Below are 27,160 nucleotides of genomic sequence, written 5' to 3' on the forward strand. Positions count from 1 at the left end.
ATTGGAGGCGGCCGCGGGAGGGAGAGAGGTGATTGGCCGGAGGAGCGTAGGCCGCTGAAGAGGGGTTGGGGGAGGGGAGGAAGGAGCAGGCTCGGTGGCTGGCCCGGGCGTCGGGAACGGGAGCTGAGCAAGCTGGGCCCGGAGCGGGGCCGCCGCCGCCGCCGCCACCGCCGCCCTCGTCACCGCCGCCGCCATGCGCTGGGTCCGCGCGCTGCTCAAGAACGCGTCCCTGGCCGGGGCGCCCAAGTACATAGAGCACTTCAGCAAGTTTTCCCCGTCCCCGCTCTCCATGAAGCAGTTTCTGGACTTCGGTGCGCAGGACTTTGGTCAGGGAGGGGGCTGGGGCCGCGGGCTGGACGGAGAGACGGTGGGGGCAGCGAGAGCTGCAGTCTGGCAAGGGTTAATGGAGAGTCCGGGGCTCCACCTGGCGAGGGTCAGTGGAGAGTCCGGGGCTCCAGGCTGGCAAGGGTTAATGGAGAGTCCGGGGCTCCAGCCAGGTGAGGGTCAGCGGTGTGTCCAGGGCTCCAGGCTGGGAAGGGTTAATGGAGAGTCCGGGGCTCCAGGCTGGGAAGGGTTAATGCAAGGAGAGGAAGGGGCTCCTGGCTTTGAGGAATTAAAGAAGAGGTGAAGAATTGGCCTTTTAGTCTGGGAGGGGTTAATGGTAAGACTGGACAGGAAGAGGTCTCTGGACTCCAGTCTGAGAAGGGTAAATAGAAAAGCGAAGACTTAAGTAGAGGTTCTAGAAAGGTTTGAGTAGAGGAGACTGGGAAAGGGAAGGGGTTAATTGATGAAGAACTCCAAACCAGGGGTAGTTTATGGGGAAATCTGGAGGTGAAAGCAGGATGTTGAATGGGGAGTCTGTGCATAGGGGCCTAGGGAGGGAAAGGTTAAAGAGGAGAGTTAGGATTTGGAAAGAGTTGGAGGTGAGGGGTGACAGTAGCAGGCCAGATTGATGGAGGAAGGAATTCTAAGCTGCAAACGTCTTTCTTCTGGGAGAATAGATGGGAGGGAGAGGTAGGTTGGGAAGAAGAGTTGGAGAAAGTTTGGGAAGGGGATCCAGATATTTAAGGATTATTTGTTCAATAGGGTTGTCCCCACATGTGGTATCCATATGGGATAGGGAAGAAGGAAACATAGGGAGCTGGAGCTGGACAGGGAACAGCCCACCATGGGGAGGGTCAACGATATAGCTTCAAATGGGATAGTGGGGTGCCTAGGTCTTGTGCAGAGAATGACAGAAACAGCAAGAGGGGGTAAGAAAAAAAAAAGGTTTGTAGACCTCTGAGTAAGACAGGAGAGACTGCTGGGATATGGGACCTTAGCAGAAGAACCTGTCATGGCAAGGAAAGGGAAGAGGAGGTCTCCCACTAGCAACCAGAGGGAGGTATTAGGGGTGAAGGGTGGGTTTGGGATTTCATAGTCCACTCCCCTACCCCCATTATTTTCCAAGGCTGCCCATCTAAACAAGGACATTTGAAGATCAAAGCTGTCCAAGGCTCCCAAGCTGTTTTGCTTGGGGGTTTTTTAGGGTTTTTGTTTTTTGTAAGGCAATGGGGTTAAGTGGCTTGCTCAAGGCCACCCAGCTAGGTAATTATTAAGTGTCTGAGACCTAATTTGAACTCAGGTACTTCTGACTCCAGGGCCAGTGGTCCATCCACTGCACCACCTAGCCGCCCCTCCCAAGCTGTTTTTGTGGGGCAATGAACTATAACTGAGGACAGAAACACTATTAGGTTCCTTGGGGGCAGGGTAGAGGAGAGGAAAAGAAATTACCTCTTGGTCTCCACTTGTCTTGTGGGCCAGGATCACCTTGTACCAGTCCCCATGATAGTGGGTGGGCCAGTTAGAGGCTGTACTAACTGGGCTTATAAAATGGGTATTGTGTATGCACAAGTTTATCCCTTGGGCACTTCTTTAGTGACAGCTGGGGGGTAGGGAGGGAGGTCTCCTAGATCTCTGTGGGATTGGAGAGATAGTGCCTGGCTCTGGTTACAGTTTGCATCACTGTGGGGGGGGGGGGGGGGAGAGGGGGAAGTTGAATACAGAACTTGGCAAGAACCGAGGACCAGAGTGACTGTGACAGCTAGACATCTGCTTATAGGTCTCGATCCTTCTCTGCCATTCCTTTATCATCCTGACTGAGCTTTGAGCTGCCTCCCAGGGGGAGAATCCCTTTGCCCATCCCTAGTCATCCCCAACCAAAAATCTAGAAATCTCAGGTCCTCGGGTATGAGGGATGACCCAGGGTCAGAGAAAGCAGAGGAGGATGAGATCCCAGTTTCCCCTCAGATAGGCCCTAGGGCAGGTGGTTATTGTACATCTGGCCTCAGCAGGGAGGAGAGCCTAAGCCAAAAATGATGAATTTTAGATCTATTCCTGCAGAGATAGTGAAGCAGGAATAGCTTGGCAGTATCATAGTATAGCAGAAAGAGTCCTCTCTGACTTAGCAGTCAGAAGATCTGGGTTTGGCCTCTGAAACTAAAACCTGTATGACACTGTACTTAATACCACTGAGCCTCAGTTTCCTAGTATATAAAATGAGGGGGGAGGGGCATCTGAGGACCTGTCCAGCTTCAGACCTATAATCCTGTTTCCCTCTTCTGACTTGCCTCTAATTTCTCCCTGCCCCAGCTCATCTTCTCTTATTCAGGAAAGTCAATATTCTAATCCAATGGCTCTCCAAAGCTCAAGAATTCAAGTTTTTTCTTTAGAACAAAGCCAATTACATTTGATTTCTCTCCATTTCATTCCCTGCTATCCAAGTTACTAGCTCTCGATGGAGAAGGAAAAAAGGAGAAACTTGTTGACTGAAACCTGGGGGAACCTGGGTTGAGGTAAAATACATATAACTATGGAGTAAAACTGGGGAGTATTAGAGACAGGGTAGATGAGTGAAAGATTGGAAGGCAGGAGACCTGAGTTCTAATCTAGTTTTTTCCACTAGCAGTGGGAATTGAGATAAATCTGTAAAATAAGGGGGTTGGATTAGATGGTCTCTAAGGGTCCTTTCATCTCTGGCAATCATTCAGTAGCTCAACAAGGACTTCTGATATGTGCCTGTACACATATGTGCATATCTACATATGTACATATACACCTGTGCTAGGGATAGGGGCCAGGAAGACAGCAAAAGGAATAATGCTGCCCTCAGGGAGCTCACATTCTATTAGGGGAAGCAATATGTACCCAGGGGACTCTAGGCAGAACCAATAAAAGTTCATTTTAGAGTGAGACCCTAGCGTGTGAGGGATCAGTCCTGGACTCTTGTAGCAAAGCTTCTCTGATGACAGTTCCTCTCTTTTCTTCCATCAGGTTCTAGCAATGCCTGTGAGAAAACTTCCTTCACCTTCCTAAGGCAGGAACTGCCTGTACGCCTGGCCAATATAATGAAGGAGATCAATTTGCTTCCAGATCGGGTCCTGGGAACTCCCTCAGTACAGCTGGTACAGAGTTGGTAAGACACACTCGCTGTAGTTCTCCCTTCAGTTCCCCTCAAACACATACATATACATAAAGAAACAGAGTGAGAAAGAGAGGATGGAGGGGAAACAGAGGGCAGGAAAGAGAGGAGAGAGACAGAATGAGAAAGAGGAAAGAGAGGTGAGAGAGAGGGGGAAACAGGGCAGGATAGAGAAAAAAAAGGAGAGTAATAGAGAGAAAAGGAGAGAGGGAGAAACAGAAAGGGCAGGAGAGAGAAAGAGGGAAGGAGAGGGGGAAATGGGACAGGAGAAAGAAAGAGGGGAAAAACCTATGGATTATATCAAGGCTAAGTGTCTATATTGGTAGGGGAGGGTCGAGGAGGGGAGAAAAGAGGGAGTGAATTTTCTGACAAAGTTACATTTAAAATTCAGTGTTTTAATTTCATGATGCATAATTAAAGAATTTATGTCAAAAGAAAGACATGAGAGAGGAGAGACAGAGATAAAAAGGGAAATGGGGAAAAAAAGGGAGGGCAGAAAAGAGAAAGAAGGAAGGAGAAAAACAAAAAGAGGGTGGGGAAGAGAGCAAGCATCTTCCTTAGTCACGATGATGGTATCCAAGTTCTTCCCACAACTCTGAAAAGATATCTCTATCTAGTGTCTGTCCCTAGATTACTCAGTGTGTCTCCTTCCATGGAGCAAATGAGACCATCCTAGAAATAACACATTATACAGAACTCTCTTTGATTCAATAACCCAGACTTCAAATGGGAAATCCTTTCTTTCCCAACCAACCCTCCGCAGCCAGGCTAGTATCAGTATTATCTGACTAATATTAGAGAATTCAAGAGCTTGGGTGGATTTGGTAAAAAATAAACAAGGTTAACCATAACCAACTGATCTAAACCTTAGCTTTTAAATAGGGAATTGAAAGATCTGGTATCTAGTTCCTCTTTTAGCATGGTAGAAAGAATTCTATATTTGACATCAAGGGACCTGGTTATTCACACCATTCGCATGATCTTGACAGGTTGCTTACTTTTGACTGTGCCTCAGTTTCTCCATCTGTAAAATGGACTGAGGGCCCTTCCTGCTTTTATCGCTGCATTTGTCTTACTAAATTAACTACGTGACTTTGGACAAGTTGATCCTACTCTCTAGGCTAGGATTTCCTCATCTTGAAATGAGGTGGTTTTTCTGAATGGACTCTTAAGGGCTCTTTCCTGATCTGACATTCTGAGATTTTGGTTGCTATTTTTGTCTCTGCTAGTAAAGCAAGAACAATGATGCCAATTTTCTGTTATTTTTTTTTGTTAAGGTGAGCTAACTCTCATTTTCAGTGCAAATGTTGCCTCTTGATAAATTCTATTACTGGAGGAAGCCCCTTCCACTAAACCTTCTCTTTGCTGACATTCTAATCAGAGCATAAGGCAAATGAATATAGTGAGAACCCTGGATTTGGGAACCCAAGTCCCCAGATTTATATCTGGGCCCTGCTTCCTGAGTAGCTTGGATCAAAACCTTTGTTAAACTTGTGACTTTATGTCCCTTCACTGTCCTAAGCACCATACAGATATTATCCTGTTTTATTATCACAGCCACCCTGGGAGGTAGGTACTATTATGATCTTCATTTTACAGATGAGCAAACTGAGGTAGTTCAAAGGTTGAATGTCTTGTCCAAGGTCACACAGATAGTAAGAATTTGAGGGCAGATTTGAGCTTGTCTTCCTGACAAGCCCGCCCTCTATTGATTGCACCACCTACCTGTCTCCAACCTATATCTAACTCCTGTGATCCATTATGACCTAAAATTATTTGAGCAGGCAATACTTTTGCCTTAGAAATACACTAATGAAATATATAAATGCTGTCTCTTAGGCCTTAGTATTAGGGAACATTTCCTATGATGAGGGAGGGAAGGAAACTTTGGAGATTAAGGAGATTAAGCCCATCTTTACCTTCCAAAATAAGTTTTAGCAATGCCTTTTGATTTTATATCAAGATCATATTCAGATATATTTCCCTCATCTCCTTCCCCTACCAACCTTACTCCTACCTCATAAGTCTTCCTTTGAGAGATGCAGACTGAACTCAGGTCATATATGTGCCACACCTATCAGTTAGCCAACAGCTCTCTACCAAAAGGAGAGGCACTCTTTCTCAAATCCTCTCTGGGGCCAACATTGGATAGTACCATTACTCTGATATTCATAAGTTCATATTTACATCCTAGATTGACCCAGATAAAAGGACATTTTGTGCATACATAAGTTCCAATTTAATATACATTTTTTGAACTATGGCCATGGTGGTTTCACTCTGTTCAGTGGTTTCCATATTCCTCACTATTCTGTCATTTATAGTCTTAGAGAGTTGCTTTAAGCATTAAGCACCTCATAACCAGGATGTGTCAAAGGCAGAAGTTGAACCCAGGTCATTCAAGGTTATCCCTCCATCCACTACACTTAATTGCCCCTCATTTAATATTGTATAGGTAAAAATAATGGCTACTGTGAACATTTTCTCTCAGAACTCCTATCCAACATGGAGCAAGACACTGACTTTGGAAAAACTGACTTCAACTAGAAATGAGTTAGGCTGGACAATAGGAATACATAGTTAATTGAATTTTTTCCCCTGGTGCCAGACATTTGCTTCAGGAAAAATCAGGTCTGACCAGGATGAGTGGACAGTGAATGGGTGATGTGCTCAGGAGATTGGGCAGAGACCAGAAGATTCAGAAAGGAGCCAGATTTAGGGCAGGCCCAGTAAGGATTTTCTGAGAGTTAGGATATGTAGCTGGGAAATCATCTTTGGAGGTATCTTTGAGAAATAAAAGACTGAGAACACAACTGTAGGGGCTTAATGGGCTACCCCATAGAGGATGAACTTGACTTTTTACCTTAGTGGGAAAAGAGAGCTTGTTCACACAAATATTCCCTTTGCCTGTTATCTCTTCCCTCCTCTTTGGGGGAAAGGAAAACTTTCCCTTTGGTTAGTAGGATGTCAGACCTTGATTATAATTCCTCTGGTTTAACCTTGACTCCAAAGCTCTCTTTCAAGATCTCAAAGCCCAGTATTTGCTATGTTTTACCTCCACAGCAAATTTATAGGGAATAAATACTCAGGAGGGCTGGTGAGGTTTAGGTAGGAGCCAGGAGATGCTACCATCTGTTCCTCCCCTCCTCTTCCTCCTCCTCCTCCTGTCCAACTGATGATCATACTGTATCTCCCTCTGGCTTCTTGGCATCAGAACAAGACCTGCTCTGATTAACCTCCCCACCCTCCCAACCTCCTCCCTGGACACCATGTTCTTGAGAGAGTGAAGAAGAACTGTACTGAATGTTATTCTTCCCTTAAGTTATGTGTAGATTCCAGTATTGAAAAATGTTATGTGCTTATATTTGTTGACTGAGAAATTTGGCTTGGCCCAAGTTACCCCATTGTAATGTATATAGCTCCAGGGACAATGAAGTTGTCCTTAGATTAGATTTATGTCATGATTCAGATACTGGCTATGTTAGCTTGGACAAATCATTTATCCTTTATGCCTCCTTGTTTCTTTCCTGGGGAATAAAATAGGGATACATTAATTTGATGCCTCTTTCTCTTAGGGGTATTATGAAGAAAGTGCAAGTATGCTAGAGAAATTTGAGCTAGTGTTTTTTTCTTACTCATTTCATCCCCCAAATCTTCTTGTCATGGTGTAACAAGGATGCAGTGCTGGTTTCTAGAAGGTATATAGGTGGAGAACAAGATTCATCAAACTGGAAAAGTTTCTTGTGTGGGCTTTTCTACAGACTGTCTTCCAATGATCAGCCCAATTAAGTGTGGTAAGCCCATCTTTGAAGGCTTGCTAAGTCAACCCCTTAAAACTTCTCCTTTGGTTATGTTCAATGGAAAGAATATCCATATCAGTTAATCTGGATCCTTGAAATATTAATGCTTAATCCCTTAAAATAAAATAGATGTGAGAATGGGTATAAACATCATTTGAGGACCTTAAGTTAATCCATAGAAGACAGTTCATCAACAAGGTAGATTTAGCTTGGTTTAAATTCAGTGTGATAACATTTATATAGCACTCTAGGGTTTACAAAAAAGAATTGTTTTGCCCCAACAATCCTGTGAGGGTTGACAGAATAAGCACTGTTGGTATCTTGGAGTAGAGTCTATATTAGAAGAGACCCATATCACAGGAGGGAAAGAATGACAGCTACCACAGGAAGGAGTAAGGTTAGAAAGGATGCAAGACTTGGTGACAGGAAGGGCTGACTGAGAGATAGGGACATCTTTTTCTCTGAAGGCTCTTTTATAAAAATTGCAGGGTTTTCTTCTGACTGACTTGACTTAATGGGGGGGGTGACTTGAGTGGAGGTGGGGGGTTGGATAATCATCTTTGTATGGTGCCTCTCAGGCCATGAATCTGATAAATCAAGGGTTAAAACTTCTGAGTAAAAAGTTTAGAAACCAGAAAGTGCTGAAGAAATGTAAGGTCATATTTATAGCTTTGGTATATAATTCTGAGGACCATTCTCAGAGTTAATAATTATAGCTACTAACATAGATGGTCTTGGTGGGAAAAGAGAGACAGAGAGAGAGAGAGAGAAAAGAAAGAAGAAGAAGAGGAGGAAAAGGAGAGAATGCTTTAAGATTTGCAAAGCAATTTTCAATGCATTTTTTGAAACTAAATAAACTCATTATCCAGAATATGACATTGACAGTATGGACAGTATGAATAAAGTAGGGAATCAGTTGGATTTGCATAAAAATATGACTCAAATTTAAGGACTTTTCAGATTGGAGTGGGATATTCCACATCAAACAACAGTCCCTCCAAACCCTGGTGTGTGTGTGTGTGTGTGTGTGTGTGTGTGTGTGTGTGTGTAAGATAATGAAGAGACTTGTTTATGATCATATAGTTACCATAAGTCAGAAGTTGGACTTCAGCTTAGTATCCCCTCCATATATATTTTTCAGTTAATCAATTAACATCAAATTCCTACTATATGCCACTGTATTTCTTTCTCAAATATGAGAAAGTACATTTGTGTGTGTATGTTCATATATATATATATATATACATATATATGTGTGTGTGTGTATATACATATATATGCCTACAGATAGATATAATGATAAAGAGAAGCATATATATGTATGTAACATATAGAAGTTACTTGTATGTGTGCATGCACGAGAGAAAGAGAGTCAAACAGAAGCAGAGGGAACTGGGACACAGTAGGGATTACAGAATCAGAATTTGGAGTTAATGTTACAAAGAGAAGCTGCTACCTGGAGACTGTATCTCTCAGCAGGTGTAGTTGCTGTTCAATTATTTTCAGTTTCATCTGACTCTGTGACTGGGTTTTCTTGGCAGAGATATTAGAATGGTTTGCTATTTCTTTCTCCAACTCATTTTACAGGTAAGGAAATTGAGGCATACAGGGTGAAGTGACTTACCAGGATCACATAGCTAGTAAGTGCCTGAGGTCATATTTGAACTCAGGTCTTCCTGACTCCAGGTCCAGCACTCTATCTACTGCATCCTGGCTGCCAAACTGAGATGTCCAGGTTTTCAACTAACCCTATGTATTAGGTACCTTTTCCCATAAGATCACATTTCCTGTATGATAGTAGGTCAACAGGAAAATAGAATTAATGTTACAGAAGCTAACTTACATTCAATGTGATTGATGTAAACTTATCTGTACTCTCATAGAACCAGTAGAAAATTGTCTATAGAAAATAAAAGGGTTAATGGAATAAAATCAAGACTGTGAGTCACCCCTTTCTCTGACAGATTCCTTAGAGTCATAGAAGGAGGGTGCGATTGAAATTATCACCCTTTCTTTCACTTCCCACCTTCTTTTTGAATCTCTAACTTAGAGCATTATTGAATAGAAATGAGATACTTGCTGCCTTTGTGAAGCCCCTAGTCTGATGGGGAAGACATAGACTCTGTCCACAGGCAGCCCCCAGTCTAAGGGAAAAGACAATCTCTCTAATAGAGCAGAAGATATTAGATTGAGAATTTGAAGAGACTGTAGAGTTCTTATTCAACCTCCTCATATTACAGATGAAGAAATAAGCCTAGAAAGGCTAAATAAACTGTCTATACTAAGGTATTAAGTCAGAGAGTTGGGATTTGAGCCTATTTTAAATCCAACATCAGCCTCAAGGAGTTATTCCTCTCTTCCCCCCCCCCCCCTTAGGGAGACATGACTCCTTCCCTTGCACAACTTTGAATACTGTTTCCATATGGTTTTTGGTCACAATCATGGAAGCATCCTTTCCCAATCCCAATTAGTCTATCCAACCATCTTTTTTGTATTCACTCACATTTCCAAATGATAGATCTCCTCAGAGTAACACAAAAACATCTCTTTCTTCACTGTGCTCATCAGACCCCTCATCCTCCTGGTCAGAAATTGTCCATTGGGAATCCAACCCTCTGAGACACCAAGGTGATCTTTATAAAGTGTACCCCAGTGTCCTGGCACAGCAACTGATTGGGGAAAATATTTGAACAATCTAAAATAGGAGAAAATAGACTTGGAAACATTGTATGATGAGTATAACAATCATATAGAGGTGACCCTGGATCACTTCCTGGAGGAGGCAATTGTGGTAAATTTTTTTAAGTCCTGAGCAATGGTTTCAAGGTTGGAAGGAGGTGTTAAAGAAGGGGATTGGGCTGACTTAGGCATTGATCCCAGGAAATAACAGAACAGAGTCACAGAATCATAGAATTTGAGAGGCAGGAGGGATCTCAGTGACCGCATGATCCTTTCTTTACCTGAAAAATCTAATCACTAAGATACCTGAAAAGTGGTCATCTTGAATCTGCTTAGAGATTTCTAGTGAATGCAGCCACCACCCCTTGAGGCAACCCATTTCACAAAAGCTTGAAATAATAGGAAAAAAATTTTTTCTCAATACCAAGCTTATATTGGTTTTTGACAATGTCTATCCTTGTTTCTGGATCAGCTTTCTGGAGCCAAACAGAACAGGTCTAATCCCTCTTTCAATGTGACAACCCTCAGATGCCTAAAGACAGCCATCATGCTTCAGCCTGGGTCTTCTCTAAGCCAAACATCCCCAACCCTTCACCTGGTCCTCTTATGACATTGATTCATGGTCAGGAGATCTGAGTTACTTGGATCCAATCTCACTTTCCTTTTTGGACAAATGGTCCCTTTGGCCCTTTCAGCTCTGACATTTTTCCTTTTTTACTCTGAAAGGCAGCACATTGAAAACCATGAGAATTCTAAACCATGCTTTAGTGTATTGCCCCAACCACAAGACTGGGGCAAGGACAAAGAAACCACAGAGCTCTCCCTAGCAGAACGAACCCCGGATGCATGTTGTTAGGCAAACTTTTGGGGATAGCATTTGAATGCAATTGACAAGCAGAGCAGAAAGAAAATTATACTTTTCCCCTATAGATTTTTTTCCCCTCTTGCAGAGGAGGAAGGAAGAAAGGAATGAGAATCCACTTGTTCTGACTCCCAAGCCTGGCACCCCCCTCTCTTCCCCGATCTAAGTACTACCTTCTCTCTGAGCACCTTTTCTCTTGACCTGTCAATCAAGGGAAAGAGCAGAGTGCCCTATCAGTTTTATAGTCAAAGTTGCCATCCCAAACAGTTTTTCTCAAAACAGTTGACTTTGTTCCATTTTCATGCACATGTGACCAGCTGTTCTACCCCCCTGGGCCAGTGAGGCGTCAAGATGAATTGATATGAACAGACAGAGGTGTCTTCCTCTGAGCTGTACAAAGAAAACCCCAGCTGCCTGCCTCTGCTCCCAGCAGTTTGGACTCTGATCTCACTCACTGGGCCCCTTGGAATAAACAGGCAGGGTATACCCATCTGCCCTTGGCACAACTTTCTCCCCTCTGCCTCAATTCACCAGGCTTTTTCCTTCCAAACAATTCATGCATGAAGAGATGCCTCTCTGAGAAGTCTTGGCATAGACCCCAGAATTGATGCTACCTACCCCTTCTACTTTTGATCATTTCCTCATACAAATGCTCTAAATTGTGTATCTTCTTTGAAAGAAGGACCTAATGGGGGCAGCTAGGTGGCACAGTAAATAGAGCACCGGCTCTGGAGTCAGGAATACCTGAATTCAAATCCGGCCTCAGACAATAATTACCTAGATGTGTGACCTTGGGCAAGTAACTTAACCCCATTGCCTTGCCAAAAAAAAAAAGAAGAAAGAAGGACCTAAGGCTTTTAATCCCCTGCCCCACCTGTAAACCTGGGCTTCCCTTTTTCTCAGCTGACCATACTCTCTTAAAAGAAATCCCTCAGGGATATAAAGAAGGGCACCCCTAACATAGGCCCAGAGCCTCATTGGTACCCAGACAACCTGCCGGCCTGCAGACTCCAGTCAACTTGGCAATACTCAAGCTATCTGCTGTCTAGCATTATTTTATCTTTCCAACTTTCAGCAACTCTATGTAATGTTTCAGCAAAACTAGATGGCTCAGTGTCCCATCTCTACCATGTATTTGCCTGACTCTTGGCCTTTATTCATGGTATTTCATCCACCTGGAATGCTCTTTTCCTCCTCCTTCCCTCTCCCCCCCAGCCTTGAAATTCTACCCAGCCTTTAAAGTTCAGCTTCCCATTTTACCTTTTCAATGAGGAAGTTTCTTTGTTCCATTCATTTATAATGACCTTTTCCCCTCTTGGCCTTCATATAACACTTGGCTCCTCTTTTACACCTTTGCTGGGAGGAATCTTATTTCAGCACTGTATCTTCCCTAGTTCTTAACTTTAAACTCTACAAACTACAGTAGGTGCTTAATGGGGGAAGAGGCCTTCTCCCCATCTTCTAAACCCTTTCTAAAGATGTCTGATCTTGTAACTCCTTATTAACAAGATAGGAAAGGCAATTTGAAGGCATGGGAAAGAGGCAATTGGTTACTTCTAATGGACTGCTAGAGTGGAAGGAGAAGAGGGAGTCAAGGGTGATGGTGAAGCTTTTCTTGAGTTCAGATTTGGCCTCAATTAAACAAAATTGAACAAGCATTTACAATAATTCAATGAATATCATGTACCTACTGTGTGTAAGAAAGGTACTTTCATGGCAGGTACTGGGGACATAATGACAAAATGGAAATAGTCCTTGCTCTCTAGAGATTTGAATTCAACAGCGGGGGGTGAAACCTATATACTAAGTTATAAATGCAAAGTATATACTAAGCAAATACTTTGAAAGAAAAATAAGGAATTTATGATTCAGAGGTAAGGAAGGAAAATGCTTTTTAGATATAGAGGATCATCTGGGCAAAGAAAGGGCTGGAGTGGGGAGATGACTATCACATAATATAACTCTCAGGCTAGTTTGATTGAAATTGAGTGCATAAAAATAGTGTGTAATATAAGTGTAAACATTGATAGCCAGATTATGAAGGCATTTCTACATCTGACTGAGGATTTTGTATTTTAATAGGGAACCCTTGAATAGTTTGGTTAGGGGAATGATATGGTCAGATCTGCTTTAGAAATAGCAGTTTGGAAGCTGTATGACCAAAAGATTAAAGAGGATGGATGGAAACAAGGAGACCAATTTCTGGTCTATTTCCATAGTCCAGATGAGAGAGGATTAGGGCCTTAAGTATAGAGCCTATGGGAAAGTAAAGAAAGTAAAGAATGGATGTAAGTAATATTTAAGTCAATCTCTCAGTAAACATTAAGGGCCTACTATGTACTAAGTACTAAGTGCTAAGTTGAGTGAGAATGGATAGGATTTAGCAACTGATTAGGTGAATCAAAGATTGCTGACCCTAATGGAAATGGGAAAATTGGGAAGGGTGATGAATTACAAGACCTCAGTTCTGACAAAGATTCTGGCTCCCAATTCATTCCATTTTTGTGCTCAATCTCCCATTTCCTTGCTTAGGTATCAGTGAATACTTGCTTCTTGATCCTTGGGGTCAGTTCTTCCAGCTCCAGTCCTAGCCAATTCCCTCTGTCAAGTTTGGGATTCATTTCTCCAGAGCTATCTTAAGCTATTCAGTCCTGAGGGAAAGACCACCAGAGCATGGTTAATTACATGCACCGTTAGAGTTGTCCAGGATTCAAAGTCCAAAGGCTCTGGGACTTAAGAATCAGAACATCTGAATTCTAGGCTAGACTCTGGTGCGAAATCCATGTAACTTCCCCTGTCTCCTCTGTTTCACAGGCCTATTGGACAGTCTAGTGAAACCTATGGACCCTAGCTTAGAAGAATGTTTTTAAATGCATAAAATAAAATCCATAGGATTACAAAGGAAGACAATTATACCAAAATTTAGTTCTCAAAAAATTTCTTTTAGAGAGCTCATGGACCTTGGGTTAAGAATCCAGATGAATTACAGAAACTAGATGAGTTATAGGCAGCTGGGTGGGGCAGTGGATAGAGCACAAGGCCTGGCATTAGGAAAATTCATCTTCCTGAATTCAAACCTGACCTCAAATATTTACCAGCTTTTTAACCCTGGACAAGTCCCTTAACTTCCTTTGCCTTAGTTTCCACATCTGTACAATGAACTGGAGAAGGAAATGGTAAAACATCTCAGTATCTTTGCCAGAAAACCCCAGAAGGGACCATGAAGCATCAGACACAACTGACCAATAGCAGCAAGACTAGACGATCTCAAAAATCCCATTTCTAAACTTGACATTCTGGGGTTCTGTGATAAAAGGCTATTGAGAGATAGAAAAAATAACAGAAAGTCACTTGAGACAGCATGGAGTAGGAGATGGGGTATTGGATCCATCTAGAGTCCCCCCCCCCCCCCGGGGGGGAATCAGAGGGGTTAGAGGAACTGGGATTCTGATCACAATGTTCTGTGCCTTGATTTCCTCTATAAAAGGCTGCACTCAATTACTTCTTAGTTCCCTTCCAGCTCTGAATCTACACACACACACACACACACACACACACACACACACCCCTCTTTCCATCCTTCAGCCTTCACATATGTACCACAAAATGACAATTTGGTAAAAATTACACATCAAATTCAAAAAAGATGGTACAGTAGAGTTGGCTTCCCTGAGGACAAGGGAACACAGGGAAATGAACTGATCAGAGCAATTAGTCTGGGAAAGTTTTATGCAAGGGTTGTTTAGGTAGCAAGATTGATTTGAACAGATAGAAGACACTGTATCCTTCTTCCTTCCTCTCCCCTCCCAACTCTACTCAAAGGTATGTCCAAAGTCTTCTGGATATCATGGAGTTCCTGGACAAAGACCCTGAGGATCATCGGACTCTGGGACAGTAAGTGATTGAAATCTTTGGATATACACAGTTGAATTCAACTCTACCCTGGACTGAGTGTCCTCCAGGGCCAGAGCCCTATGCTGTGGACTGGGACCTGATTGAAGAAGAGGAGGAGAAGGAGAGGAGATTACTGCTACTTCATAATCGGTTCCAGTGTGCTAGAAGAAGTCACAGACTCTATTCTCCTCAAACTTCTTAATTAGATACAGAAACGAAGGCAAACTCTCCAGCTAGACCGAGCTGTGGCCTCCATGCTTGACAATTTGTTCTAGTGGGATGGAAAAGGGATAAAGGTTCTGGGAGTAGGAGGAATGTCCTTGGATGTGGGATGAGGAGGGCATTCCAGGCCTCAAGGCCTAAAAGTCTAAAAAGGGGTGAATGCTGGAGTGCTAATATAAAAGGGAAACAGTGTCTGTTCTCAAGAGCTCATATTCTAGGGGCAGCTAAGTGGTGTAGTGGATAGAGTACCGGCCCTGGAGTCAGGAGTACCTGAGTTCAAATCTGGCCTCAGACACTTAATAATTACCTAGCTGTGTGGCCTTGGGCAAGCTACTTAACCCCATTGCCTTGCAAAAATTAAAAAAAAAACAAAACTAAAAAAAAAGAGCTCTTATTCTAATGCAGTTTCAGCTGTAAGTCTGATGAAAAGAACCTGTGGTCCTTAGGTACAGTGGCAAAGCAGGTGGCAATGCATCTCCTTTGTTGTCAGGGTGCAAGAAGAGGCAGGAAGCCTCTGAGGGGCAGAAGATGGATAGTAGGTTGGGGAGGAGAAAAGCAACTCTTCCCCCCCACCCTCCCCAGGTTCACGGATGCCTTGGTCACAATTCGTAACCGGCACAATGATGTGGTGCCCACCATGGCCCAGGGCGTGCTGGAATACAAGGAAGCCTATGGGGATGACCCTGTCTCCAACCAGAATATCCAGTACTTCCTGGACCGATTCTATCTCAGTCGAATCTCCATCCGAATGCTCATCAACCAGCATAGTGAGAACCATAGAAAGCAAGGGGAAGGGGGGAATTGAGAGGAGAGAACTGTTTAATCAGAGGGATGAGAGGAGCTGGGAGACAGGTGTCAGGTGAGGGAAACTAGGAGTGTGTCAGAGGATCCAGAGAGATTGAGGTGGGTATCAGAAGAAAAGAGTTCCAGAGGAGCCAGAGAGGTGAGAGAAGTTGATGGACCTAGTCAGGGGGTTAGAGGAGCTAGGAGGGATCATGTGAGAGTAACTGGAGAGGAGTCAGAGAATCTAGAGGAGATTGTGGGAGTCAGAGGCATGAGAGGAGTGGAGGGGTTTAGGTGAAAGAAGCTGGGGGGGAATCAGAGGGGTTAGAGGAACTGGGGACAGATAAGAGGAGCTAAGAGTACTCAGAAAGGAGAGAGAAGCTGGGAAGGCAGAGGACTTTTGTGGAGGGGGGCAGGGGAATATCAGTGAGAAGATCTGGGGTGGGAGCTGGCAGAGGATCCAAAGAAGAGGGGGGTTGAGAGGGAATGAAAAGAGCTGGCAGGAACCCAACAGGATTACAGCCATCCCCTTACTCCCCCAGCTTTGATCTTTGATGGCAGCACAAACCCTGCCCACCCTAAACATATTGGCAGCATTGATCCCAACTGTGATGTCTCCGAGGTGGTGAAAGGTGTGTGTGGGAGAAGTGGGTATGCTATATGGGGAAGTCACCAACTCCTTACCCTCTTCCAGGTCCTAAGGGGACCAGCAATAACTCCATAACTCCCCCTGCAATCAGAAATATACCCCCAGGATCCCCTTAGGGGGAGGAGGGAAAGTAGAACCTCATGTCTCTTAAGGGGAAACCAGCCAAATGAGGCAATTATTGGCACCACCTAGTTGGCAAAGAAAGACTCTTACTGAGCTCCCCAGGTAGAAAGCATGTCAGACTGTAAGAGTGTGTGTGTGTGTGTGTGTGTGTGTGTGTGTGTGTGTGTGTGTGTGAGAGAGAGAGAGAGAGAGAGAGAGAGAGAATGAGAATGTGAACTCTCCTCTTTTCTCCAGATGCCTATGATATGGCCAAACTCCTGTGTGACAAATATTATATGGCCTCTCCCAGCTTGGAGATTCAAGAGATCAATGGTAAGCCTAGGGTGGGACAAGCCTCGGAAAGTTTTCTTAGGAGTGGAAGGGCAGAATCAGTCAAGAAAAACATTCTGGTTAATGAGAAGGGGATGAAAGATTAGAGTGGGGTGTGAACTGACCTTTTGGCAACTCCCTGATGTTTGAACTCTGCCTTACTCTAGCCTCCAGCTCCAAACAGCCCATCCATATGGTCTACGTGCCCTCCCATCTCTACCACATGCTCTTTGAGCTCTTCAAGGTGAGGAAGCTCTATGAAGGGAGGAGGGGGTTGCATGGGAAAGAAGGGGGGATCTGCTAGGAGAGGAAGGGTCTGAAGAAGAAAAGGACCCAACTGGGCTCTCTAACATTTTCCCTATCTTCCCAGAATGCCATGCGGGCAACCGTGGAGAGCCATGAGTCCAGTCTCACACTCCCACCCATCAAGGTGATGGTAGCCTTGGGTGAGGAAGATCTGTCTATCAAAGTATGTGAGTTTTGACTCTGGGGAGACTGGAAGCTGCCAGAATTGGAGTTGGGAGGGGGAAAGAGGTTAGGGATGTAATAAGGTTGGGAAGTGCTCTGAATGCTAAGGATGGGGTAAGTGGGATAACTTGGATTAGAGCTTCCTCTCATGAACTCCCATAATTTGAGGCTATTTCCTTTGCCCCAAGACTCAGAACTTAGTTTGGATCAGATAATTAAGGGAGGAAGGATTGAAAGAGGAAGAAAAATTGGGGGACAGAAATATTTGGAGTTTGGGAATTAAGGTAGGTGGGGTTAAGGTGCTATCACCTGGTGAGGGAAGAACAACTAACTTGTCTTGTTTCACTTAGATGAGTGACCGGGGCGGGGGTGTTCCTTTGCGAAAGATTGAGAGGCTCTTCAGCTACATGTACTCAACAGCTCCCACTCCTCAGCCAGGTTCTGGGGGGACCCCTTTGGTGAGATGGACCCTCTACACCCTCATCCCTACCTCCCCAGTGGTTTTCCCTTTCACCTTTTTTCCCAGGCTCATACATGGACTTCTCTCTGTATACTCATCTGTCCCCCTCCTTGATCTTTCTGATTTTGCCTCTATCATATTGTTGTAATTTGCCTTCTGTCTCTTTATCATTCACTTTCTCTGTCATTCTCTCCCTTTAGTTCTTGGTATCTTGTTGTTTTTACACTTAGCTGTTCTCTTGTTCTCTTTTCTCACTCCTCCACCACAGCTCAGTCTTCCTCAGCCAAACATGCTCATCCATCTATAACTCTGGGTGACTGTCCTTCCCTTTTCCTAGCTTTATCTCTCCTCTTTCCATGTCACTGCTAATATTCCTCCATCTATAATTTCTCCTTCTATCCCAAGATCTCCCTTCCATGGAATAACCAAGTACCTCATTCCCCTGCAGGCTGGTTTTGGCTATGGACTACCCATATCCCGGCTTTATGCTAAGTATTTCCAGGGTGACCTGCAGCTCTTCTCCATGGAGGGCTTTGGGACTGATGCTGTCATCTATCTAAAGGTGAGTGATTTTCTTCCTCCTTCCCCTTGCTCCCCTGTGACATAGCTGACCAGTGTTGAAATAGAACAAGGAGGGTGGCTAGGTGGCGTAGTGGATAAAGCACCGGCCTTGGAGTCAAGAGTATTTGGGTTCAAATCCGGTCTCAGACACTTAATAATTACCTAGCTGTGTGGCCTTGGGCAAGCCACTTAACCCTGTTTGCCTTGCAAAAACCTTAAAAAAAAAAGAGAAAAAAGAAATAGAACAAGGAAGAACCTACTGCTTTCTCTATCCCTGGAAATGAGCTCTTCATCTTAGCCCTCACAATCTTAACCCTGGTGCCTGTAACTAAGTCACTGTCTTGTGATGGTGGGAAGGAAGGAGGAGGACAACTGTTCCCTGTCCCCAGATACCAGGCAGGACCCTCAGAAAATCTTCTTATCTACCTCTGGGTCTCAGAGGTCTAAGGTTAATATTGTGGAAAGCTTTGACAGAAGCTGTCCTACTGTGGGCATCATTTGTGCCTGCTGCCCCTCTACCTCCTTCTCTGATGAATAATGAGCCAACCAAGGACTCCATGTCATGGCCTGCCCTGTTCTGCCTAAGGCCCAGCTCTGGTACTGAGAATTCTCAGGGCTAGTGTACTAAGACCTGGAACTCCACCCATCCAGGGAAGGCCTGAGTCAGTGTTGTTTGGAAAAGGATCAGTTTGCCAGAGCCTGGAGGAGGGTGACCAGGGGCCCTCAATAAGGCCTTCTGCCACTTCTCCCACCAGCCCTGACACCAGGATCAGTTTCTCTGCCTTTTCTGTTTTGGACAAAGATTCAGCTTGCATGGGAGATGTGATAACAATCCAGAATAGCTCTAATTTCCAGTAATGATTATTCATGGTTCTCTAGAATCTATGGATGGTCTTGGGAGAAGAACCACTGGGGGCTGACTTTCTATGACTACATGATTTTCGGGAATGCTTTGAATGTTGTGGGGTGGGTAGGAGGTGATGCTGACTCCTCCACTTCCCTCATAGGCCCTGTCAACAGATTCAGTGGAACGCCTGCCTGTCTACAACAAGTCAGCATGGCGTCACTACCAGACCATCCAGGAGGCTGGTGACTGGTGTGTTCCTAGCACAGAGCCCAAGAACACCTCCACCTACCGTGTCAGCTAGACAGGCTGCCAGGGGAGGAGAACTTGGGAAGGCTCTCCTTGCTGGCAAGTCTCCTCCTAGCTTTGCAGTGATGCCTATGAAGACAGATGGATCTCTTTAGGGATTGGTCACCCTGATGACCTATCCCTTATGTTCAATCCCCTAAGGGGTCAGGGGATGTTGCCCTAATGACCTTTTGTTTCCATGGAAACTATGGTGATGTCCTTTACTACACTGGCCCCCCCCAGGTGCCAATTTGTTTCCATAGAGACCCCTGGGTAACTCTTCCCTTTGGACCTTCCCCTTTGGCCTAACCATCTCAAGTTGGGAGGGAGGGGCAGGGAAATGTTCCCCCTGATTACCTGACTGTTTCTATGGCAACCACAGTGTGGCCTTCATTACAGTGGTCCCCAGGTGCCAAATTGTGTCTCCATAGAAATTCCTGGGGAGACCCCTAGGGTGGTTTCCTGGTGACTTGTCCCCCCACTACCCAAGGGAAGAGGGAGGGTCTCCTTGATGACTTGTCTATTTCCTTGGCAACTGGGATGATTTCGTCACTATAGTGTTCTAGGTGCCAATCTCTGTCATCATAGATACCCCTGGGATGGTGTCCTTGGTGACCTTCCTCCTAACCTTCTGCATCCCAGTTAAGAAATGAGGATTCTTCTTGACTCAAAGGCAGTGATGACCTCACTATAGTGACCCCTGGGTCCCTGAAAGGATACCTTTGAAATGGTCTCTCTGGTGAACAATCTCCTTGGTTACTCCCTTAGAGTGTCCTGCGTATCTCCCGAGGGAGGTGTCCCAATGGCAATTTCTGAGTGGTAAACCCACCCAAGATAAAATCTGTCACTTCTCAAGCTGGGGAGTGGGGCAGTATTTTGGGTGCTTTGCTACTCACCCACTTTTTCTAAGTCTTCCATCTGGATCCTTCAGCTTGGCTTTTCCTTCTCCTTTGAGCCATTGTTCCATCCCAACTCCCCCCCCACACACACACACAGACACACTCCCCCAGGTTGGGCTCTTATCAGTGTTAAAAAAGGACTGGTTGAGGTTGGGGGCAAAAAAAGAGAGAACATCAGCAACTAGTAGTGGAGCAGAGAGGCTCTGGCCACTATGGTGTCCATTCTGTTAATAGGCTTATCAAGCTTCCAATTTTTATGGTGTTGATGAGGGAAATGTGAGTGAATGGGGGAATTCCTCTTTTCAAATATTTTGGGACAAACATTGGTCTAGTGGGAAGACTCCTTTTGAAGGAGACTAAGGACAGCCCCAAGCATTAGTCTTCCCAGAGTTCACCAACCCCTCTGCCTAAGCAGTGTTTTCTTCTCCCTATTTGGTCCAGGCTCTTTGTCACATGTACCTCAGCCTGCCTGCAGCAGCTGCAGTCTCTTGACTCCCATGCTGTCATTTCTGCCCTCTTCCCCCAAACTTCCCTTGTGCTTGGTGTGACTTGCTCTCCCCCCTAAGCTTTATGTATATAACTAGTTTTGTATCCCTGAGATGGCCTGACCCTTCTCAGCCTTCCAGCATACAAGAGGTCAAAGTTGTGTTCCTCCTGGTGGCACCTGGTAAAAAAGGAAATTGAATGAGATTCCCAGTTTGGTTACTTACTAGTGGTGGTGGTGGGGCAATGAAGAGGGATGGGGAATGCACCTAGACCAAGTCCTCCCACTCACCCACATTCATGATATCCTATAACAGATACAAACCCTTTAATATGAAGAATATGTCATGCTCTCAGCCCCCTAAAATACACTAGATAGTCTAACAGATTCAATATCTAGGTCATATATTCATCATTCACACAATACTAGTGTCCTAGCCTTTGCCAGACAGTTCTGGTATGCTGTCCTGAGTATGCACACCAGCCTTTGTTACCTATACAGAGTTAGAGAATTGTCCTATCTGGAAGGTCTTTTAGGGTATATCTACTCCTCATTTAATAAGTGAGGAAATAGGCCTATAGAGGGGGAAAGTCTTTTCCAAATCCCACATTAAGAAATAGACTTCATATTTGAAACCAGGCCCTCTGACTAAATCTATTGTTTTTCCACAATACCACTCTATCAAATGAACATGACCTTGGTAGATTCACCTAGGCTTGAAATGAGACATCTCAAACATAGTCTAGTTTTTTGCATTCACCCACTAGAAATATTTAGACCCCTATCACACCCATACTTTTTATGCCTCCTTCCCAAGGAGAAAGGAATGTTGGAAATCATCCAGTTCTACTCACCCCTCTCCCCACCACCAATTTTAACAAATTAAGGTCCGAGTCTCTGATGATTTGCTCAAGGTTACACAGTAACAGAAGAATTTCAATAGCAGACTTCCTATCTTTTCTCCTTAACCACTCCTTTAAGGGAGGGAAAGGAATAGCAAAGTAGGAACTGAGGTCCTTCCATGTCAGAGTAGATAGCAATTTGTGGAGAGAACCTGCTTTGGAGACCAGTCCCCCAGAAGCAGGTAGAATAGCCAGGTGGCACAGCTATCAGTTGTTTGGAAGATTCACGGAGTCTCTCTTTGTGACCAGATTTTTACTAGTTAGTCTTCCAGGAGAGAGAAGAAACCTTCATTTTTCTCTTAGGTGTTCCACTTGCTTCTGGTTCTTAGAGGGAGAAGCCAATGAGCCCTTGGATGAAGACTTTGGGACATGGGGGTAGGGAATAAGATGGCCACTGTTTAGTATATATCATTCCACTGTGACATTTCCTAACAAGGGCAGAAGCTGGTTCTTGGCCCATTGCCATAAAATGACCAACCCTGCCCAGCCTTCCACTAACCCAGTGGGAAGGACTGGGTCCTGCCTATCCCTGAAGACACTTTGGTGCCCTCTGCTGGCTACTCTCTGGCTGTGTCCATCACTTCCAGCTCTAAATGTCTATGATTTAATTCTCCCTTCTTGGGAATAATGAGTATGATCCAATACTTCCCCTTCCTCTACAAACTCTATAGGCCCTGGAGTGGGATTGAATGCTTTATATCAAGTTTAGTAGGAACAAGTGAACCTCAGACTAATTTTTAAGGACAATCAATGGGGCACACCACATGGAGTGCTTTGAACTTTGAGACATGAGGATTTGTGGCTGGAGAGACACTCAAGAGGCTTTTGTGGAAACAGGAGAGACAAAAACCTTGGGACACAAGAAGCAATTTGGGATTGGACAGGATCTCACCTGGAGTGAGGGGAATGGGGTTGAAGAAGCTCACATCTGTCAACTTCCTGTTGTAACATTATTTTTGTTAATTAGATGTCAAGCTCAATTGTTTCTGTTTGTTGAAGGAACACAAGTTCTAACATTTCCCCCTAACTTTTGGTCAACCCCTCTCTACTTATAACTCTCCTTTGGCTATCAGTGTATTGGGATGGGGATGCTATAGTGTCTACAGAGTGTATTCCTACTATCATCATCCCTAGGAGGAAGGGAAATAAAAACCAAGCATTGGTTTTGAGCCATAGGTCAGACCAGAGTTTGTCTAGGAACCAAAGAACAGGGATACCAAAGAGTAGACTGACAAAAATGTAGTCATTCTTAATTCAAATGTTAGAAAATGAGAGAGAACATCTTTTTTTACTCAGACTTCTTAAGTATTTTAAGATCTCAAAGAAGATTCCCTCAATTTTCACTATTATTCTGACTTGTCTCTCCTGATCTTTCTTACTCCTGTCTGTATGTTTCCTTTCTGGGGAGTCTTTTTATGGATGCAGACAACATTCAAACGCCAATCCTAGCAAATTTTCCTTTGAGTTCCCTCCCCCCCCCCAAGAGTAACCCTAAACCAGAAACAGGAGTAATAACACAGTCCTGTTACTACCCCAACCAACAATATTCTTGTAATATGGGACACTGATTTAGCCCCTAGTTCTCACTGCATTATTAACTCCTTAGAATCTGGGAACTTTTGGAGCGGCTAGGTGATGTAGTGGACAAAGCACCAGCCTTGAAGTCAGGAGTACCTGGGTTCAAATCCAGTCTCAGACACTTAATAATTACCTAGCTGTGTGGCCTTGAGCAAGCCACTTAACCCCATTTGCCTTGCAAAAACCTAAAAAAAAAGAATCTGGGAACTTTGGAGATGCTTCTATCCTCAACTCAATACCAAATATGTCTTTGAAAAGATTTATTCTTCTGATTCCTCCCCAGGAAACCCCCTTTTAATCAGTGGGGACCCATCCTGGGATTTGAATGGGTTCTGAGAGTATGGATTGGAATGTGTGCCCCCAAGGGTGTGGGACTTTGGGGCTGGTCCAAGCTTTCATGCCCCTTCTTCCAGAGGTCCTGTGATTCCTCCTCCCTCCCCCTGGGCTGGGGGAAGTAGAGTATGTGGGGTTCCCTGCCCCAGCAGGCAGGGAATCATGCATGGCCTGTGTCCTAGCCTGGGAACTTCTAACTTTTTCGAGCCTCAGCCTCTTTACGCTTCTGTTTCTCCCGCTGCCGTTCAGCCTTCTCCTGAGCCTTTCTCTCCTTCTCAGCTGCTGCCACCAACTCCTTCAGCTTCCTTTTCACCAGTGCCCGATCATGGGAGTTGTTGAGCCCCAGGCTCTAGGAAATTCAGGGAAAGTGCATTGGAGGGGCAGCAAAGATGTTAGTCATCCCTTTAACTGACTGATTCTTTTAAGGAGGAATAAAGGAGAACCTTCTACTTTCCTCAATCTTATGCCTTTACTAACTCTTCTCTGAAGTATGACGTGCACACCTTTATTCAGCTCACATTTCTTTCTGCCTAGGGACTTTGGTGAGAGATCAACATTCTAGGTGCAGAAATTCAGACAGAGGATAGGAAATGACTTGATTATAACCTTTCCCCCAACCCTGCCCATAGATCCTATCATCTCCCCTTGGTATCTCCTGATCCAGCTACCAACAGCAGAAGTCCTTTTCATCATCCCCACCCTGGAGAGTAGTAGCATCTAGGCTGTCCCTCCCATGTAGTTGGGCAGAAATTTTGAAGCACAAGTTTAAAAAAAACTTCATGGACAGATTGTAAGTCAATATATGTCATCCCCGCCCCTTCACCATTTCTCAATACCTCCAGCCTGGGAATGGAAAGTCAGGCCTGAGATATCTAGGACTTTCTGGATAAGAGACTCAGAGGCAAGACCTTAGTGGGAGGCCAAGGTTTTAGACCTCTGCCTAGAATACAGCCTCCCTTGCTCAGGACCAACTGGATAGTTAAAGAGTGGGAAGACTCCTTCTCAGAGCCAAAGAGTGCTTTGGAACCTTTCCCTGTAGGGAAGAGCACAATTAGAATGAGGAGAGACCAGAGTCTAAGGTCAGACTAAGGACTTCCACTGGAGGTCTGTCAATCCAGTAATTAAGCTGGGCTCACTGGTCTTGGTGCTCCAGACCCACCCACATAGGGGTACCTCCTCTCTCAAACCTTCAATTTCCCCCCATCCAGTTGCAGCAGCTGCTGTCCATCCACTTGTCTAGCTGCAAACTCAGCAGTGTACTGATCCAAGTTGAGACTCTCTAGCCACTGGCCCACTTGTTGACTAGTCCAGTGGTTGGCAGTTGGAAGTGGCTCATCTAGGAACTGAATAATGGGAAAAGAAAATGGGGGAAGGGAGACGATTCTTTCATGGCCTTTTCACGCATCCTAATTTTGCACCAGAGATTTTTGGTGTTTGGGGTCAGGGTAATAATCTTCAGGTAATAGGTTAGATCACAATGTCTCCCAGGTTTGTAATCCATATTCAGGACCAAGGACAACTCCCATCTAGGAATGAGGAGACCTTTCCACCCTGCCTTCCATGATTAGAACTCACCTCATCAGAAGATTGGGATAATGTATGGTAAGGGTAGGAGCACTTGGGGTCTGGTCGGGAGCTGCTCAGTATCTTGGGACTGCTGCTGGGAGGTGTAGAGTCATCATCACTCAGGGTGGATTCCTGAGGAAGATTCAAATATTCAGGGAGGGAGCACACTTTGGTGCCTGCAAGTGTCTCTGCTTAACACCTGCCCTTCAGAGGACTTTACTTCTGGACCTGAAAATCCTGAACTGAAGAATTTTTTTTGAGGTGTATGTGAGGGGTAAGGAAGACAGGAATGAAAAGTACAAGAAAGAATGTGGATGAAATGTAAGACTTGGTCTATTCTCCAGGAACTTATTTATGGTCTATTTGGAGGAGTTCTAACACTAGTAATGCTGCTGCTGCTAATAGCAACTGACATTTATAGAGTCTTTAAGTGGACCAAAAAACCTAGGTTCCAGTCTTTATTTATGACCCTGGGCAAATTATTTAACCTCTCAGTGCTCTCAAGAGTCTCTGGGACCAAAAATTGAAGACAAGGCTATTAATGAGTTCTCTTTACAAATGAAATCTCAGGTATAGAACCTTTCTTTTAAGATTTACAAAATATTATGTAAATTTGATGTGGAAAGATATTATGATTGGGCACGGGGGTTGTTTTAGGATAGAAAAGAAGAGAACATTCGGACTTGAGATAGGGAATTATAAGGCTTCTTGGAATGAGTGGGAGTAGAATCAAGCTTTTAAATACAGGGGTGAATCTTTAGAGATCTCTGATGATCTTGAAGAATAATGAGTCCTTGCTTGGGATTTTAGTTGCAGATCCCCAGAAAAAGGACTGGTATACTTTTTTTACTCCATTCTCTGTTTCTAGGTAATCAATTGGTTGGCTTAGATTTTCATAGAAGGAGTCATAGATTTTCATAGAAGGAGTAAATGGGTTTGTTGGTGTTTAGTTGTTTTAGTCATGTCTGATACCTCATTTAAAGATATTAAAGTAGTTCGCCATTTCCTCCTTCAGCTCATTTGACTGATGAGAAGACTGAGGCAAACAGGGTTCAGTGACTTGCCCAGGTTCACCTCTCTAGTAAGTGTCTGAGATTGGATTTGAACTCAGATCTTCCTGACTCTAGCCCAGGCCCACAATGGCAGTTATGGAGGAGAATTTTGTCCTATGTGAAGAAAGTTGCTGAAATCCAACCTCCTGGATAGAAAAGAGGAGATTTGGAGGATGGGGTAAAAGCAGACTTCTACTCAGGGAAGGGAGAGCTCTTGAGTTTTGACAATATTTTGGAAAGAGAAGAAAATCTTAGAATCCAAACTCTTTTCTAGAAAGAAGCAGTGCCATCACTTAGGGTTGCATCACCCACAAACCTAAATTTGATTTTAGGGATCCAACCTTCCAGAGAGAGAAGGAGACTTTATAGAGGACCTATCTATGTAGTTGAGAGTAGCAGCATCTGATTAAGTTGTGACTTGGGAGAGGAAAAGACATAGAGTTTGCCCTCTGCTATTAGCTTAGTTTTTGTAAGGTGCAGATCCAAAGAGGAACTCCAAATGAGTTAGTTTCTTTGAGTTAGAAATGAGTAATATAAACCCTCAGACTAACTTAAGCAAAGAGTTAGATGCATTTTCTCAGAATATTAGAAGAGTTGCCTTCCTTATGAGGCTAAATTCATATCCCTTTGGAGGAGTCCAAGCCCTCAAGAAGTAGCCCTCAAACCAGATAGGAGTATTTGAAAAGAAAGTAGAACTCACAGGAATGTGAGGAGAGTTCTTTATTTTCAGGGGACTATACTGAATTGTGGAGAAGGTGGAGTTCACTGCTGAATGAGAAGAATTGTATTGATTGTTTAGGGGCTACTCCTTTGTCTTTTATGCCATATTGGGTTTTTCCCCCCTGTATTTTCTATGAAGTGAAATAAAAACTATTCTATTCCAGAAATATGCCTTATTACCTTGAGTATTTAAATAGAAATCATGGAGAGTTGAACATGAATCA

At 44.2% G+C, this 27,160-nt stretch overlaps 2 protein-coding genes across 4 annotated transcripts in view; one reads left to right on the forward strand and one right to left on the reverse strand.

Annotated features, from left to right (window-relative positions):
- Positions 1 to 85: 85 nt before the first annotated feature.
- Positions 86 to 27,108, forward strand: PDK2 (pyruvate dehydrogenase kinase 2). 2 transcript variants are annotated; one of them, XM_074224248.1, is made up of 11 exons: positions 86 to 311; positions 3,313 to 3,454; positions 14,624 to 14,695; positions 15,500 to 15,684; positions 16,243 to 16,332; positions 16,707 to 16,784; positions 16,949 to 17,025; positions 17,152 to 17,250; positions 17,600 to 17,707; positions 18,158 to 18,271; positions 19,278 to 27,107. In XM_074224248.1, exons 1-11 carry the CDS (start codon positions 194 to 196, stop codon positions 19,416 to 19,418), a joined length of 1,224 nt encoding a protein of 407 aa, XP_074080349.1. In that variant the 5' UTR covers positions 86 to 193; the 3' UTR covers positions 19,419 to 27,107. The 2 variants fall into 2 exon arrangements, with proteins under 2 accessions (XP_074080349.1, XP_074080350.1); XM_074224249.1 differs by lacking the exon at positions 86 to 311 and adding an exon at positions 2,089 to 2,834 and having other exon boundaries at positions 19,278 to 27,108.
- SAMD14 (sterile alpha motif domain containing 14) overlaps positions 22,270 to 27,160 on the reverse strand; it is a 12,723-nt gene continuing 7,832 nt past the window's right edge. Inside the window, exons 7-10 of one of the 2 annotated variants that reach the window (XM_074224250.1) lie at positions 26,917 to 26,934; positions 25,174 to 25,355; positions 24,786 to 24,941; positions 22,270 to 23,947 (exon numbers count right to left, since the gene is read on the reverse strand). In XM_074224250.1, coding sequence (XP_074080351.1) covers positions 23,792 to 23,947; positions 24,786 to 24,941; positions 25,174 to 25,355; positions 26,917 to 26,934 — 512 coding nt within the window. In that variant the 3' untranslated portion in view covers positions 22,270 to 23,791. The remainder of the gene's footprint in view (positions 23,948 to 24,785; positions 24,942 to 25,173; positions 25,356 to 26,916; positions 26,935 to 27,160) is intronic. The other variant, XM_074224251.1, reaches the window with a different exon arrangement.

The sequence above is a fragment of the Macrotis lagotis genome, chromosome 2 (genome assembly GCF_037893015.1).
Source record: "Macrotis lagotis isolate mMagLag1 chromosome 2, bilby.v1.9.chrom.fasta, whole genome shotgun sequence".
Taxonomy (NCBI): domain Eukaryota; kingdom Metazoa; phylum Chordata; class Mammalia; order Peramelemorphia; family Peramelidae; genus Macrotis; species Macrotis lagotis.

Coding starts and splice junctions, on each gene's coding strand:
- PDK2 (XM_074224248.1), top strand. CDS start 194: ATGCGCTGGGTCCGCGCGCTGCTCAAGAACGCGTCCCTGGCCGGGGCG. Junction 3,455..14,623: donor GTACAGCTGGTACAGAGTTG/GTAAGACACACT, acceptor CTCTACTCAAAG/GTATGTCCAAAGTCTTCTGG. Junction 17,026..17,151: donor TGCTCTTTGAGCTCTTCAAG/GTGAGGAAGCTC, acceptor CTATCTTCCCAG/AATGCCATGCGGGCAACCGT.